Here is a 15578-nt window from a genome sequence, read left to right as displayed (position 1 = left end):
CTCAGCAGAGTCTCAAGCTGCTGCAGAGACAACATCAGATCCTTAACCCACTGCAGCAGAGTAGGAACTCCAGCTTTTATCTTTTCATTCGCATGGGTGGCTTTTTTTTTTTTTGTCTTTTTGCCTTTTCTAGGGACGCTCCTGAGGCATATGGAGTTTCCCAGGCTAGGGGTCTAATTGGAGCTGTAGCCACTGGCCTATGCCAGAGCCACAGCAACAAGGGATCTGAGCCTCGTCTGCAACCTATACTACAGTTCGCGGCAACGCCAGATCCTTAACCCACTGAGCAAGGCCAGGGTTTCGAACTTACATCCTCGTGGTTCCTAGTCGGATTCGTTAACCACTGAGCCACAATGGGAACTCCTTGCGTGGTTATTTCTTCATGGTGTTAAGATGGCTGCTATAACTCCAGGGAGCACAGCAATTCTCCAAGCAGGAAACAAAGGGTTGAGACAAACATTTCTAGCAAACCTTTCATTTTTTTTCTCTGGGAAAGAAAGCCCTTTCATTTGACATTGAGTCAAAAACTCATTGGCTCACATTGGGCCATATGCCCATCCCTAGAGCAATCACTGACAAAGGGATATGGCAAAGAGGAACTGTGGCTTAGACCAATAATGATTCATCTTGCGGTTTTGGTTTGGGGTGGGCCTTCCCTGGGATCAAGGATCTCTGCCAGGTGTCCACAGCGTTAATCGGGTTCTGTTAACCAAGAATGGCTGTTGGACAGTAATGAATAGTTTCTGCCACAACTCTGCACAGGTGTTTCTATAATAACATGTTTGATGATTTCTTAAATGTCTTAGAATATAAGAAAGAGTTGTTATTAATATGTGTTCAGTAAAAAAAACAAAAACAATAATGTTATAACATTTGGAACCCTTTAGAATAGATGACTCGTTAAGTGTTTGAAGTGGTTTAATTAGAAATGTTATGGATGGAGTTCCCGTTGTGGCTCACCAGAATCGAATCCACCTAGTATACATGAGGATGTGGGTTCAATCCCTGGTCTCACTCAGTAGGTTGGGTGTCTGACATTGCTGTGAGCTGTGGTGTAGGTCGCAGATGTGGCTTGGATCCCATGTTGCTGTGGCTGTGGTATAGGCTAGTAGCTGCAGTTCCAGTTCGACACCTAGCCTGGGAACTTCCGTATGCCGCAGGTATGGTTCTACAAAAAGAAAGAAAAACGTTACAGAAGTTATTTTTGTGTTTGATGGAAGCTTGAGCTAGATGACCTCATAAGATCTTCTTCTGAGATTCTCTCCTTAGTGACCTTCCATCTTCATCTTTAAGCTATGACATCAGCAGATATGTTGATGTTTATCCTGTGAATCTGTTCTTGTTTCACTTTCAGTGTAGTAGTTAAAGATCTGTTGTTCAGGAGTTCCTGTTGTGGCTCAGTGGAAATGGACCCAACTAGGAGCCATGAGGTTTCTAGTTCGATCCCTGGCTTCGCTCAGTGGGTTAAGGATCTGGTGTCACCATGAGCTGTGGTGTAGGTTGCAGACTCGGCTCGAATCCTGCATTGCTGTGGCTATGGTGTAGGCTGGCAGCTGTAGCTCCAATTGAACCCCTAGCCTCCAAATTACCATGGGTGTAGCCCTAAAAAGCAAAAAGAAAAAAGAAAAAGATCTCTTGCTCATACGCCGTTGAGGATTTCTTTTCTTCCCCTTGAGAGCCTGTATTACCCTGCCCCTAGTTAGATTTAAGGAAGTCAGAGCAACAGCAGGAGCAGACTGAAGAGGGAGAACCCTTAAGGGAAGAAGATATATAAAGTTGAAAATTTTTTTTTTCGTCTTTTCATGGCTGCACCAGTGGCATATGGAGGTTCCCAGGCTAGGGGTCAAACCGGAGCTGTAGCTGCTGGCCTACACCACAGCCACAGCAACATGGGATCTGAGCCACGCCTGCAACCTACACCACAGCTCACGACAACGCCGGATCCTTAACCCACTGAGCAAGGCAAGGTATAAAACCTGCGTCCTCATGGATGCTAGTCAGATTCATTTCCTCCGAGCCAGAGAGGAACTCCTAAAGTTAAATATTTTTGATCTAAGTTAATTGAAACCCTGGCCTAAAACTTTACCTTTCAACTCTATAGCCTTCTAGTGCTAAGTGTTCATCCCATTTGAGCTTATAGCTGGCTCTGTACCCCTTCATATCTCTTCAGGAAAGTTGCAGACGTTGGCAGTGCTATTGCGACAGCTCAAGGCAGAGGGCCACCGGGTGCTCATATTCACCCAGATGACCCGAATGCTGGATGTATTGGAGCAGTTTCTCACCTACCATGGCCACCTCTACTTGCGTCTGGATGGGTCTACTAGAGTTGAACAGAGACAGGTAACCCAGGCATCTATAGCCTTTAGAGTCTCGCTGGAGCTTCTGTCTCCTTTTTCCAGGCCTTGGAGTCCTAGGAAGGCTCTAAGGAGTGAACTAATAAGCCTTGGTCTGTTTTGGGCATTTATCTCCCAATACTGTCTTTTTTTTCCTTGTCCTCTAGGCATTGATGGAACGATTCAATGCAGACAAACGCATATTCTGCTTCATCCTTTCAACTCGAAGTGGGGGTGTGGGCGTGAACCTGACAGGGGCAGATACTGTCGTTTTTTACGATAGTGACTGGAATCCTACCATGGATGCTCAGGCCCAGGATCGCTGTCACCGAATTGGCCAGACTCGAGATGTCCACATATATAGGTATTGCCTCGTCTCTCTTCACCTTACTTTCCCTTGTTGATAGGGTTTTTTTTATTTTTTTATTTTTGTCTTTTTTTTGCTATTTCTTTGGGCCGCTCCCGCGGCATATGGAGGTTCCCAGGCTAGGGGTCTAATCGGAGCTGTAGCCACTGGCCTACGCCAGAGCCACAGCAACGTGGGATCCGAGCTTCGTCTGCAACCTACACCACAGCTCACGGCAACGCCGGATCGTTAACCCACTGAGCAAGGGCAGGGACCGAACCCACAACCTCATGGTTCCTAGTCGGATTCGTTAACCACTGCGCCATGACGGGAACTCCGATAGGGTTTTATTGATATATTTGGCTGTTTACACATGTCCTTCATCACTCCCTAGGCTTATCAGTGAACGGACAGTGGAGGAGAACATCCTAAAAAAGGCAAATCAGAAGAGAATGTTGGGAGACATGGCTATTGAGGGAGGCAACTTCACTACAGCCTATTTTAAACAGGTACTAAGATTTTCAAGTCTGTGCAGGAGAAAACTGAAATGGCTGTAGGAGTTACTACTGTTTATTAAAAAGGATGGTTTGGAGAAAAAAAAACCAAAAAAAAACAGATGCTTTGGCCTCCACAGGTCTACCTCTTCAACCAGTGGTGCTTCTGATACTACTAAGAGCTATCAGTCTCATAGGTGTAGACCTGGGACCAGCATTCCATCGGCTCTGATACCTTTTTTATGTTTTTTCCAAAGCAGACCATCCGAGAGCTGTTTGATATGCCTCTGGAGGAGCCGTCTGGCTCATCTGTACCCTCTGCCCCAGAAGATGAGGAAGAGACTGTGGCCAGCAAGCAGACCCATATCCTCGAGCAGGTGACAAAAGAGGGAGCAGTTTTTAGAGCAAATGGTTACATTTTGTGTTGTTTCTCAGTCTGTTGAGCTTGTCAAAGGAAGAGAGAACTGTTCCTCCTGCTTCTCAGATTACAGTTGTCCTTTGATAGTTGTGAGTAAATTGCTTATTGATTGGCTCACATGATTTCACAGAGAACAGGATTTGGAGTTCTCAGATCCAGGTTTGCATTCCAGTAGTGATTCTACTTTTTTTTTTTTTTTTGCCACACCCACAGCTCACAGAAGTTCCCAGGCCAGGGATCAAACCCATGCCACTGCAGTGACAGCACTAGATCCTTAACCTGCTGCATCCCAAGGGAACTCTCAATAGTGCTTTTTTTTTTCTTTTTCCACACCTGCAGTGTGTGAAAGTTCCCAGGCTAGGGGTCAGATTGGAGCTATAGCTGAGGCCTACACCACAACCATGGCAACACTGGATCCAAGCTACATCTGTGACCTATGCCACAGCTTGTGGCAACACCAGATCCTTAAGTGAGGAAGGCCAGGGATCGAACCTGCATTATCACAGAGACAACCTTGGGATCTTAACCCACTGAACCACAGTGGGAACTTCCCAGTAGTGCTTCTTTTTTTTTTTGCTTTTTAGAGCTGCACCTGCGGAATGTGGAGGTTCTCAGGCTAGGGGTCCAGTCGGAGCTACAGCTGCCGGCCTGTGCCAGAGCCGTGTCTACAACCTACACCACAGCTCACAGCAATGCCAGATCCTTGACCCACTGAGTGAGGCCAGGGATCGAACCCGCAACCTCATGGTTCCTAGTCGGATTCATTTCCGCTGCGCCATGACGGGAACTCCCAGTAGTGCTTCTTAATGATTATGTTTGTTAAGCCAACCCCAGTTAATCTTCTGAGTATCATATTCCACTTTTCTGAAATCTTAAATGAGGAGGAAATAACTAAAGGTTAAATGACATAGTGGATATAAGGAAATACTTTGTATATGATGTAAAACTCTTCATTTCTCAAACACTGATATATATTAAAATCACTTGGAAAGCTTTCCAAAAGATTGGTTCTTGGGCTCTATCTCACAATTTAGTAAATTATGATTTTGAGGGGTGGGGTCTGGGCATATGTGTTTTTTTTTTTTTTTTTTAGAAGTATACAAATGGTTGAGGAAATGCAGGTGTAGATTATCATGGAGAAGTTTTTCCTTTCCAGGTGTCTTCCTCTCATGCTCTAGGCTGTTTCCTTCAGTGACTTTGGTGTGATCTGCCTGGCTAGTCATCTCAGGGGAATGATCAGATGTAGTTAGTCTGATACCATGAAGCATCTCAGTGCAAAAAAGAATTGCGGATCTTTTTGTATTCAGAATTTTGGGGACTGTTGTTGTTTTTTTCTTTTTTTTTTTTGGCCACCCTACACAATGTGATGTTTCCAGGCCAGGGATCAGATCTGAGCCACAGTTGGCGACCTCTGCTGCAGCAACTGGATCCTTAACCTGCTCTGCCAGGCTGGGGATGGAACCTGTGACTCAGTGCTCCAGAGAGGCTGCCGATCCTGTTGTACCACACCATTAACTCCTTGGGACTGCTTTTTGTTTTTTGGCTTTTGTTTTTTGGTGTCATATGGAGGTTCCCAAGCTAGGGGTCAAATCGGAGCTGTAGCTGCTAGCCTACACCACAGCCACAGCAACGCCAGACCCAAGCCGTGTCTGCGAGCTATACCACAGCTCAGGGCAACACCAGATCCTTAACCTACTGAGTGAGGCCAGGGATTGGACCTGTATCCTCATGGATACAAGTCGGGTTCGTTACCTCTGAGCCATGACAGAAACTCCCAAGTGTTGAGTTCTGATGTTAACCTGGCTTGGTATAAAATTGGCCTCAAACATTTGCCAGAATCAAATTACAGGATGTAAAGTTCTTTAATTCTCATGGTTTTTCTTCTCCACACTCTCATAGGCATTGTGTCGGGCAGAGGATGAAGAGGATATCCGTGCAGCCACCCAGGCCAAGGCTGAACAGGTGGCTGAGCTTGCAGAATTCAATGAGAATGATGGGTTTCCTGCTGGTGAGGGAGAGGAGGCTGGTCGGCCTGGGGCTGAGGATGAGGAGATGTCCCGGGCTGAGCAGGAAATTGCTGCCCTTGTGGAACAGGTCAGTGTCAGATCCATCAGTTCTCAACCTCACCTACCATAGTTCCTTCCTTTGGGCTCTGTGCCCCTCTGTCTTCCCTGGTGAAGATAAACAAGGGTGATGCGCCCTGAGTACCAGGTCCCTATGTTCATCACCACTGCTCTTCCCCACAGCTGACTCCCATTGAACGCTATGCCATGAAATTCCTGGAAGCCTCGTTGGAGGAGGTGAGCCGAGAGGAGCTCAAGCAGGCAGAAGTGAGTATTTCTGGGGAGTGGGGATAGAAGTGGAAAGTGGGTGCTTTCAGCCCACTCCCTGTGCTGCTTGCCTCCCTCTGATCACTCCTTGGGCTCTGTTGTTGGTAGGAGCAAGTGGAAGCTGCTCGCAAGGATCTGGACCAAGCCAAGGAGGAGGTGTTCCGCCTACCCCAAGAGGAGGAGGAGGGGCCAGGGGCTGGGGATGAGGTTTCCTGTGGGACTGGTGGAGGCGGCCACCGGCGCAGTAAGAAGGCCAAAGCCCCTGAAAGGCCAGGGACTCGCGTCAGTGAGCGTCTTCGTGGAGCCCGGGCTGAGACTCAAGGGGCAAACCACACTCCTGTCACATCCACCCATCATACCCGCAGCACCTCCACACCCCCCCGCTGCAGCCCTGCCAGGGACCGAGTTCCCCGGCCAGCACCTAGGCCTCGACCCACTCCAGCTTCAGCTCCTGTTGCAATTCCTGCCCCAATCCCTGTTCCCGTCTCTGCCCCCATCCCCATTTCAACCCCAAATCCAATAACTATGCTTCCTGTCCATATCTTGCCTTCCCCCCCGCTTCCTTCTGCACAGATACCTCCCTCTTGTTCTTCTGCCTGTACTCCTCCTCCTGCCTGTACTCCTCCACCAGCTCATACTCCACCTCCAGCCCAAACTTCTCTTTTAACTCCTTCCTGCCCTCTCCTGCTTCGTCTGCCTTCTGTGCCCGTTTCCCCGCCAGTCACCAACCTCCCTTTGGGCTTGGGGCCTGAGGCAGAGCTGTGCGCACAAGCAGTGGCATCTACTGAGTCCCTGGAGCTGGCTGACATGGCCAGTTCCGAGACTTCCCCAGTTACTTTTGTGCCCCCTAAGGATCTGTTGCCAGTTGCTGTTGAGATCCTGCCTATGTCAGAGAAGAACCTTTCTCTCGCCTCTTCTGCACCTAGCCCAACCCTGGCGGCTGGCAGCGTCCCCAACGGTCAAGAGCAGGAGGTGCCCGAGCCTGCCGAGGCGACCATCCTCTCAGTGCTGCCTGATGGTGAGGAGGTGCCCGCGTGTCTGAGTGAGAGCAGTAAGCTGGAGCTCCCGCCCTCAGCAGCATCTGACGAGCTACTTCAGGAGTCATTGGAGGCTGACAAGAACTCAGAAGAGCTCGTGGAGGCCCAGACCCCAACCTCTACCCCAGAGAAACCACAGGAACTTGTTTCAGCTGAAGTTGCAGCCCCATCAACCTCATCCTCGGCCACCTCCACCCCTGAGGGTCCTTCACCTGCCCGGCCCCCTCGGCGTCGCACCAGTGCTGATGTAGAGATTAGGGGTCAAGGGGCTGGTCGGCCAGGGCAGCCTCCAGGTCCCAAAGTGCTTCGCAAGCTGCCAGGACGGCTAGTGACTGTGGTAGAGGAAAAGGAACTAGTGAGGCGGCGACGACAGCAGCGGGGAACTGCCAGTACCCTAGTGCCTGGGGTCTCTGAGACTGGTGCCAGCCCTGGAAGCCCATCTACCCGCAGCGTGTCAGGGCCAGAATCCTCACCTCCCACCAGTGGTCCCTGTGAAGCTGCTCCCCCATCCACACTGCCCACCCCAACCCAGCAGCCTTTCATAGCTCGCCGTCGCATTGAGCTGGGGGTGACTGGTGGGGGCAGCCCAGAAAATGGAGAAGGGGCACTACTCGCCATCACTCCTCCTGCTGTGAAACGTCGGAGGGGGAGGCCCCCCAAGAAGAACAGGTCTCCAGCAGATGCTGGGCGAGGGGTGGATGAGGCACCTTCATCCACCTCTAAGGGAAAAACGAATGGGGCTGACTCAGGCCCTGGGGCTGAGACCCTTATTGTTGCGGAGCCTGTCCTGGCACCCCAGCTTATTCCTGGGCCCCAGCCTCTTGGACCCCAGCCAATTCATAGACCCGAGCCCATCATCCTATCACCTGTGGAGAAAAGAAGGCGTGGGCGGCCCCCTAAGGCCCGAGATTTGCCCATTCCTGGGACCATTTCCTCAGGGGATGGCAACATAGAGAGCCGGACACAGCCACTCCCGCTACCACCACCCTTGCCACCACTCCCACCACTCCTAGCCTGTCCCACTGCTACTGTCGCCAGCACTGTCACCACTCTCACCATTTCAACATCCCCACCCAAGCGGAAGCGGGGCCGACCTCCCAAGAACCCACCATCACCTCGGCCCAGCCAGCTCCCTGTCTTGGACCGTGACAGTTCTGTCCTTGAGAGCTGTGGATTGGGGAAGCAGCGGCAACCCCAGGGCCAGGGGGAGAGTGAGGGTAGTTCCTCTGATGAGGATGGAAGCCGCCCCCTCACTCGCCTGGCCCGCCTACGGCTTGAAGCAGAGGGAATTCGGGGACGAAAGAGTGAAGGGTCCATGGTGGTGGCTGTAATTCAGGATGACCTGGATTTAGCGGAGAGTGGGCCAGGCGGGTTAGAATTGACACCTCCTGTGGTCTCATTAGCTCCAAAACTGCGCTCAACCCGGCTGCGTCCAGGGTCTCTAGTTCCCCCACTAGAGACTGAGAAGGTGCCTCGCAAACGGGCAGGGGCCCCAGCTGGTGGTGGTCCTGGGCTGGCAAAGCGAAGCCGCCTACAGCCCCCAAGTCCCCTGGGGCCTGAAGGTTCAGTAGAGGAGTCTGAGGCTGAGGCCTCAGGTGAGGAGGAGGAAGGGGTTGGGATCCCACGCCGTCGGCCTGGCCCCCGTCGGCTCGGTGGGGCCACCAACCAAGGGGACCAGCGTATCTTGCGTAGCAGCGCCCCTCCGCACTTGGCTGGCCCTACCGTTAGTCACAGAGGCCGCAAGGCCAAGACGTGAGGGGGCTGCCCCTCCACCTCGGCTTTCTGCCATGGCCCCTCTCCCTCCATGACCAGGCCTGATTTTGTTAACCACTACTTGAAGTTTTTTGAGGGGGGAACCTCCAGGGAGACATAGGGGCCTCTCCCTCCTTTCCACCAAAGTAGGGGGTAGGCAACTGGTTGTCATGGAAACGGGGCTCTTCACATATTCCCTTCCCTTCCACCCCACATGGCTGGGCAGTGTTAAGGGTGGCAAGATAGTTTCTGTCCCCACCCCCTTGTACTTGATTCCCCAGCTATCTTTCACAGCCCCCCACCCTTAGGGGAAGGGGGAGGGGCTTCTCTCTACAATGAGTTTTTTTTTTCCTTTTTTCTTTTTCTTTTTTTTAAGAAGAAAAAATAATAAACTTAGTTTCTGTATGAGCATCCGCGTAAGGAGGCTTCTGATTTTCTGGTCTGGTGGAGGGTTGGGTGGGAACTTGGGCATTATTTTTCTCCTTGCTCTTGCTCTTGCTGAGACCCTAGTACCTCATCTCTAACCCAAAATTATGTATCTTTGAGGCAGAAATCTGCACCCAAGAAGAGGGGTAATGGCAGATCTGATCTGGTGGGGGTACCTTTCTCTAAAGTTTCCATTTTAAGTCATTCAGACTCATAATTTTCCTCCTCTCTCTTCTGTTCCCTTGGTTCCTGAGCCTCAGAGCTATCTGGTGCCTCAGACTGTTCCCTGCTTTTATCCCTCTTGCGCAGGTGCTTTCACTCCCTTTTCGGAAGGCAGGCATCCTACCTCCAGTTGCTCCATCCTTTGCTTTCCCTTGCTTTCCTCCATCTAGCCAAACTGGTTTGAATCAGCCACACCCCCTTCCGAGTTTCTGGGGCTCCTCAGATGGTGGCTGGCCACCCAACCCCACCCCTGGGCTTGGCTTGGAGCCCTGAGTCAGCTCCCTCTCCACCCAAGCCAAATCAAACCTGAGGCAGGAGCCGAAACTCTCAGTCCCTCGAGGCCTATTGCCAGGTAAGAGTCCCTGTATGTTTTTGTATTTTCTCTGCTCTCAATTCCCTCGACCCTCTCCTTGAGTTTTCCCCGTGATGGCGCTATCTGTTTACCTCATCTGAGTTCTTTGCTCATGTCCATTTTCCTGCAGATTTGTGGCATATATGGTTTTTTGTTAATTTGCTTATCTTGCCTCTTTTCTTTCCCCTTTCCTATCCTTTGTTATTTGTGGTCAGAGAACTGCAAATGGTTTCATTTTGTCTAAGGCATAGGGAAATGGTTGGAGGTGAAGGTTAGAAAGACGGTTTGATGCCAAAGCTCCAAGGGCTTGAGAAATAGGGAGCTGAGAAATTATAAGGTCGGGCATCATTATGCAGGTTTCTGTGGGTTATGAAGTCATTGGGACTCAAGGTGCTAATCTGATTGTGTTGTATGATCTGGGTTAAAATAGGAGGTGGAAGAGAGTACAGCAAGGGAGGCCCTGATTTAGGGAGGTGAGGTCTTTCTGATGTTCAGTTTCCCCAGCTATAGAGCTTAGATGGGTAGTTTTCCCCTTCCTTTCCCCCATCCCCAGAACTGTTTTCATATGCAATGGCTGCCTTGTTTGAAGTGGGGTATAGGGCCTAGGGTGCCTTTCTCTGATCGCTCCATACTCGAGGGCAGCCTCTAAGGAACTTTAAGGAATTTTAGGGCCTTTTGAAGTACAGATTAAAGTCACTCACTTGAGTAGTCACAGATTCCTAGCAGGTTTTGAGAAACACTCTACGCTTCTCAGTGTACACTCGTCATTTTGCTTTTCCCCTCTTGTCAAAACAGTAAGTAGTACATGTAGACGATGCTGTGTCCATACCAACCTGCTTTCAGAGACTTGGAACTGGGAGTTCTCCTGTGGCTCTGTGGGTTAAGGATCGGCATTGTCACTGCAGCAGCTCGAGTTGCTCCATCTAGCCAAACTGGGAACTTCCACGTGCAGGGAGCACTGCCAAAAAAAAGAAAAGACTCAGAACCTTAGGCTGAGGAGAAAGAATTCCAGCCACACATTTCCTCTCTTGGTCTGAGTCACTAGGGAATTCCCCAGTAAGGCAGCATTCCTGAGAGTTGGGCTAGACCACGGGGACATGATCAGAGAGAGGGATAGAGTCTGAGCAAGACAGGCCAAGGGTTCAGTTGTTGGACTTACACGTGTCTCGACTATCGCCCACAGGTGATGGAGGACGAGGAGAAAGCAGTGGAGATCTTGGTGACCAACACGGAAGCTGCTCATTCTCCATTCCCCATTCGCTGCTGTTGGTTCCGTCTCCGCTGCTTGGCAGCTACTAGCGTTATATGTGGCTGCTCTTGCCTGGGAGTTGTGGCCCTTGTGTTTGCCATCAAGGTGAGGAATGCAGTTCGTATGGGAGCAGGGGTGTGGGTGTAGTAAGGCGGTGGTTCTGTATGCCGGATCAGTCTATATTAAATGCCTGTCAGAGCTTGGCCGTGGGCCTATTACCAGGTATAAGAATAAGCCGTGGTTCCTGTCATCCAAGGGCCCACAGTCTAATGAAAGAGATGGCTGTAAAAATGGGTAATGATTAACGGATTGCAACTCATAAGTACTAAGAGAGGAAGCATGGGGTGTCTAGGGAGGATATGCGTTGTGATTACAGGTACATGTAGAGTAGGGTGAATGACAGGAAAGTGACCCTAAAGGATGAGTGACTAGGGTAGAAGAGCATTCATGGTCAAGGGAAGCACAAGGAACCTGTACAAAGACAGCCTGGACTCTTAGTTCATTCTGATTAAACCAATAAGGAACAGGGAGAGATAAAGCCAGAGGGCCAGATTCCCAAGAGCTTCCTCTCCTGTGCTTAGGAGTTTCAGCTTTGTTTGGAAAGTGCTGGGGAGCCTTTCAAGAATTTTGCAAAGGAGAATGAAACGGTCAGATTTGTGTTTCGGTACCATCTACTTTCAGTACCTACATAGAGGGTAAATTGGAAAGGGCCAAAATTCAAGGTGTCTGAGCAGTAAATAGAACAATCCGTAGGAGTCCAGAAGAATCTTTGGGCAGAAGAATCACCATCTCAATACCTCTAACAGAAACTGCACCTGAACCTTTTGAAAGACCACGGAGGCTAACTTAAACATACTGGCATTTCTTCAGCTCTACTTGTATTTTGATCAGAAACTACATTCCTGTCTTCAGAATTTCTGGGTTCCATTAGGGCAAAATTATGGAAAGAATCCTTAGTATTGAAAAAGATGGGAGTTCCCGTCGTGGCGCAGTGGTTAACGAATCCGACTGGGAACCATGAGGTTGCGGGTTCGGTCCCTGCCCTTGCTCAGTGGGTTAACGATCCGGCGTTGCCGTGAGCTGTGGTGTAGGTTGCAGACGCGGCTCGGATCCCGCGTTGCTGTGGCTCTGGCGTAGGCCGGCGGCTACAGCTCTGATTGGACCCCTAACCTGGGAACCTCCATATGCCGTGGGAGCGGCCCAAGAAATTAAAGAGAATTGGGTGGTATTTAATTGGAAACAAGTGAAATCCTCCAAGATTGTTCATTGTTTTTTTGCCAAGAATTCCAAATTCTGAATGAATCTAGGGTGACTAGAAGAGGATGGGGAATAAAATGATTGAAAAGTACTTTCCCATATATAATCTTGTGAGCTAGCAACAGCCATCCTAAAGAGAAGGCAGAGTGGAGTGTGTAGCTTACTTTGCAGATGAGACGTGAGAGAGAGAAACTGGAAAGGGAGGTGGAGGGTTTGGGTGTGAGACTTTCAGTCATGACAAGGTTGTAGGATTGGAGTGGGGCAGTGGGGCATTTGGGGGCAGAAGCCGGAGGAGAATCTAACCAAAAACCTGCCCCCACAGGCAGAAGAGCGGCATAAGACAGGCCGGTTGGAGGAGGCAGTGCACTGGGGGGCCCGGGCCCGGAGGTACATCCTGGCCAGCTTTGCTGTCTGGCTTGCAGTCCTCGTTCTGGGCCCCCTGCTTCTATGGCTGCTCTCCTACGTCATCGCCCAGGCTGAGTGACCCTGGGTGGCCTCTGCTGAGAGTCAGCTGAGACCTCCTGGTTCCTGCAGTGCTAGGGTCTGGTGCCAGCAGTGGTACTTCCTGACTGGAAGGATGGTGCTTCTCTCAAAGGTCTTTGGAAGAGCTCTTTAGTCCTTTACAAATGGCAGCAGCTGAGACCGATGAGGGGAGGTCAACCTGCTCTGTTCTTTCAGTGCCCACCGTCCCCTATTCCCCCCAACCTACTCCTCTCCTAGAGGCCTCTAGGTGGTGTGGTTGAAGACCAGGCCTGATTTTATTAGTATTTGTTTTATAATAAAAATCTTTTTTAGTGGCAAAATGCTCCTGTCTAATTGTTCTTCCTCTGCTTTTCCCTGGGCCCTTCGGTGAGAGCCAGATTGGCCATCCGACTGATAGCAGAAGTCTGCATTTCCCCTTACCTAGGAGCTTCAAGAAGAAGAAAGGATTTTCCCCCGTTTTTCCTTCTTCCTCTGGAAATTTCGGTTCTTAGAAAGACCCAAGCTTCTCTGTTATGTAATACTGAGACCCTGAGGCCAGAGAGGAAGAGTCATAGCAGCAGCTACTATTTACTGAATGCTTACTATATTCCAGGGTGTATCCTAAGCATTTTATATTTCTTGTTCAGTCTTCAAAATTACTCAACGTAGGAGTTCCCATTGGCCACAGATATTAAAACACACCTTAAGGAGTCCCTGTCGTGGCGCAGCAGAAACGAATCTGACTAGGAACCATGAGGTTGCAGGTTTGATCCTTGGCCTCGCTCAGTGGGTTAAAGATCTGGTGTTGCTGTTGGCTGTGGTGTAGGTCGAAGACATGGCTTGGATCCTGCATTGCTGTGGCTGTGGCGTAGGCTGGCAGCTGTAGCTCTGATCTGACCCTTAGCCTGGGAACCTCCATGTGCCAGGAGTGCGGCCCTAAAAAGAAAAAAAAAAAAGAAAATTCTTGATGTAGGTACTATTGTTACTGAAGCAGGCACAGATTACCTAAGGTCACACAGCTAGTAAGTAGCAGGGCTGAAATTCAACCCAGTTTAGTTCTAGAGTTGAGAGGGGCGTGAAAGGATTGGATAACAGCAACTGCCACCCTGAATGTGGAGATTTGGATGATTACAATGAGGTGGGATTTTTTTTGTCTTTTTAGGGCTGCACCCATGGCATATTGAAATTCCCAGACTAGGGGTCAAATTAGAGCTGTAGCCACTGGCCTGTACCACAGCCACAGCAACTCCAGATCTGAGCCGCGTCTGCAGCCTACACCACAGCTCACAGCAAAGCTGGATCCTTAACCAACCCACTGAGCGGGGCCAGGGATTAAACCCATGTCATCATGGATACTAGTCCGGTTTGTTACCCCAGAGCCACAACAGAAATTCCAACAAAAACTTTTAAAGTGCTAATGGATTAATTAGCAGTTTCAGTTTACTAGAAGAGAATATCCCATTCCCCCAAACACATTTCATGAGGTCTTGGTATTTTTTAACTCTTTACTAAGAACAAATTTCAGTAGTTCCCATGGTGGCTCAGTGGTTGACAAATCCGACTAGGAACCATGAGGTTGTGGGTTCGATCCCTGGCCTTGCTCAGTGGGTTAAGGATCTGGCGTTGCCGTGAGCTGTGGTGTAGATTGCAGACGTGGCTCAGATCCTGTGTTGCTGTGGCTCTGGTGTAGGCCGGTGGCTACAGCTCCCATTGGACCCCTAACCTGGGAACCTCCATATGCCGCTGGAGCGGCCCAAGAAAAATGGCAAAAAGACAACAAAACAAACAAACAAAAAGAACAAATTCAGATCTATAAAACAATAAAAGAATAGTATAGGATTTTCCATTGTGGTTTAGTGATAACAAACCCAATTAGTATCCATGAGGACCTGGGTTCCATCCCTGGCTTCATTCAGTGGGTTAAGGATCCCGAGTTGCTGTGCCTGTGGTGTAGACCAGCAGTTACAGCTCTGATTTGACCCTTAGCCTTCGAACTTCCATATGCCTCAGGTGCGGGCCTAAAAAGCAAAAAAAAAAAAAAAAAAAGTCTATATAAATATCCTGTTCCCCAGCAAATTTTCACCAGTAATTTTAAGCCTATTTTGCCCAAGTCAGTTATTATGAGGCTTACAAAATGTTGATGTTTTAACTTTATTTCTGCATTTATTATCTGGCATTCCACTATAAAGAATGTCTTTTTCTCCATTTATTTATTTACAATTTTAGTGTCAGCATGGTCTCAGAGTTTTTGTTTGTCTTTGGTCTCAGAGTTTTAAAATTCATTTTGTTATATTCATTGCTGCCATTAGCTTTCTTAAACTGTTTTGTTGAAGTATAATTTACCTACAGTAAAGTACACAGATCTTATGTGTGCCGACTGGTGAATGTTTTTACATGAACACACCTGTGTAATCACCTCCTAGGTGAATGGAACATTTCTAGCACATCAGAAGGTTCCCTCATGACCCTCTCAGTCTCATCATTCTTTTTGTCCCTGATTTCAACCTGGTTCTTGTGTCTAAGTCCCCATCTTTCTTCACTTTCTGGCACAAATTATTCCAGGTTCATCTTGTACAAGAAAGTACAGAGAAAGTCTCCAGCCTGGGAATTAGGCTGAGTCTCCCAAGGAGCTCTGGTTCCTTTTGAGGAAGGTTACTTTGAAATCAGCATCTAGACACTAGCTGTGCTCACTCTAATGGGGATGTTTTTGCTGCTAGGCCCTTTTAGCGGTGAGAGCTAGAAAATACCTAATTTTATCTATTTTAAAAATTATTCCTAAAATTATGCCTCCAATTTCAATCAATCATAAGGTTCTTTCTTTTCCCCATTCCAAATTCTGTATTCCTACAGTAAGAACCCTGACTGCCAAATACATCAATATGTTTATTCATTTGTTCAGT

General features: G+C 49.0%; 2 protein-coding genes across 8 annotated transcripts in view; both read left to right on the top strand.

Moving 5' to 3' along the window:
* SRCAP (Snf2 related CREBBP activator protein) overlaps nucleotides 1–9121 on the top strand; it is a 39386-nt gene extending 30265 nt beyond the window's left edge. For 4 of the 6 annotated variants that reach the window (XM_047780016.1, XM_047780013.1, XM_047780015.1 and 1 more), the window contains 7 exons: nucleotides 2171–2340; nucleotides 2501–2697; nucleotides 3074–3188; nucleotides 3431–3550; nucleotides 5491–5685; nucleotides 5838–5921; nucleotides 6030–9121. In XM_047780016.1, coding sequence (XP_047635972.1) covers nucleotides 2171–2340; nucleotides 2501–2697; nucleotides 3074–3188; nucleotides 3431–3550; nucleotides 5491–5685; nucleotides 5838–5921; nucleotides 6030–8714 — 3566 coding nt within the window. In that variant the 3' untranslated portion in view covers nucleotides 8715–9121. The remainder of the gene's footprint in view (nucleotides 1–2170; nucleotides 2341–2500; nucleotides 2698–3073; nucleotides 3189–3430; nucleotides 3551–5490; nucleotides 5686–5837; nucleotides 5922–6029) is intronic. The other 2 variants (XM_047780017.1, XM_047780018.1) reach the window with 2 other exon arrangements.
* A 71-nt stretch (nucleotides 9122–9192) lies between these two features.
* On the top strand, nucleotides 9193–13021 carry TMEM265 (transmembrane protein 265). 2 transcript variants are annotated; one of them, XM_047780070.1, is made up of 3 exons: nucleotides 9193–9710; nucleotides 10894–11064; nucleotides 12539–13021. In XM_047780070.1, exons 2-3 carry the CDS (start codon nucleotides 10897–10899, stop codon nucleotides 12698–12700), a joined length of 330 nt encoding a protein of 109 aa, XP_047636026.1. In that variant the 5' UTR covers nucleotides 9193–9710; nucleotides 10894–10896; the 3' UTR covers nucleotides 12701–13021. The 2 variants fall into 2 exon arrangements, with proteins under 2 accessions (XP_047636026.1, XP_047636027.1); XM_047780071.1 differs by lacking the exon at nucleotides 9193–9710 and having other exon boundaries at nucleotides 9717–11064.
* Nucleotides 13022–15578: the final 2557 nt, after the last annotated feature.

Source organism: Phacochoerus africanus, chromosome 5 (genome assembly GCF_016906955.1).
Source record: "Phacochoerus africanus isolate WHEZ1 chromosome 5, ROS_Pafr_v1, whole genome shotgun sequence".
Classification (NCBI taxonomy): domain Eukaryota; kingdom Metazoa; phylum Chordata; class Mammalia; order Artiodactyla; family Suidae; genus Phacochoerus; species Phacochoerus africanus.
The sequence above is the reverse complement of the archived record's forward strand: the minus strand, read 5'-3'. Positions and strand labels throughout refer to the sequence as shown.

Excerpts from the sequence above, each read along its gene's own strand:
- TMEM265 (XM_047780070.1), top strand. The coding sequence starts at position 10,897 with ATGGAGGACGAGGAGAAAGCAGTGGAGATCTTGGTGACCAACACGGAA. Across the intron at positions 11,065-12,538 it reads CCCTTGTGTTTGCCATCAAG|GCAGAAGAGCGGCATAAGAC; the intron begins GTGAGGAATGCA and ends CTGCCCCCACAG.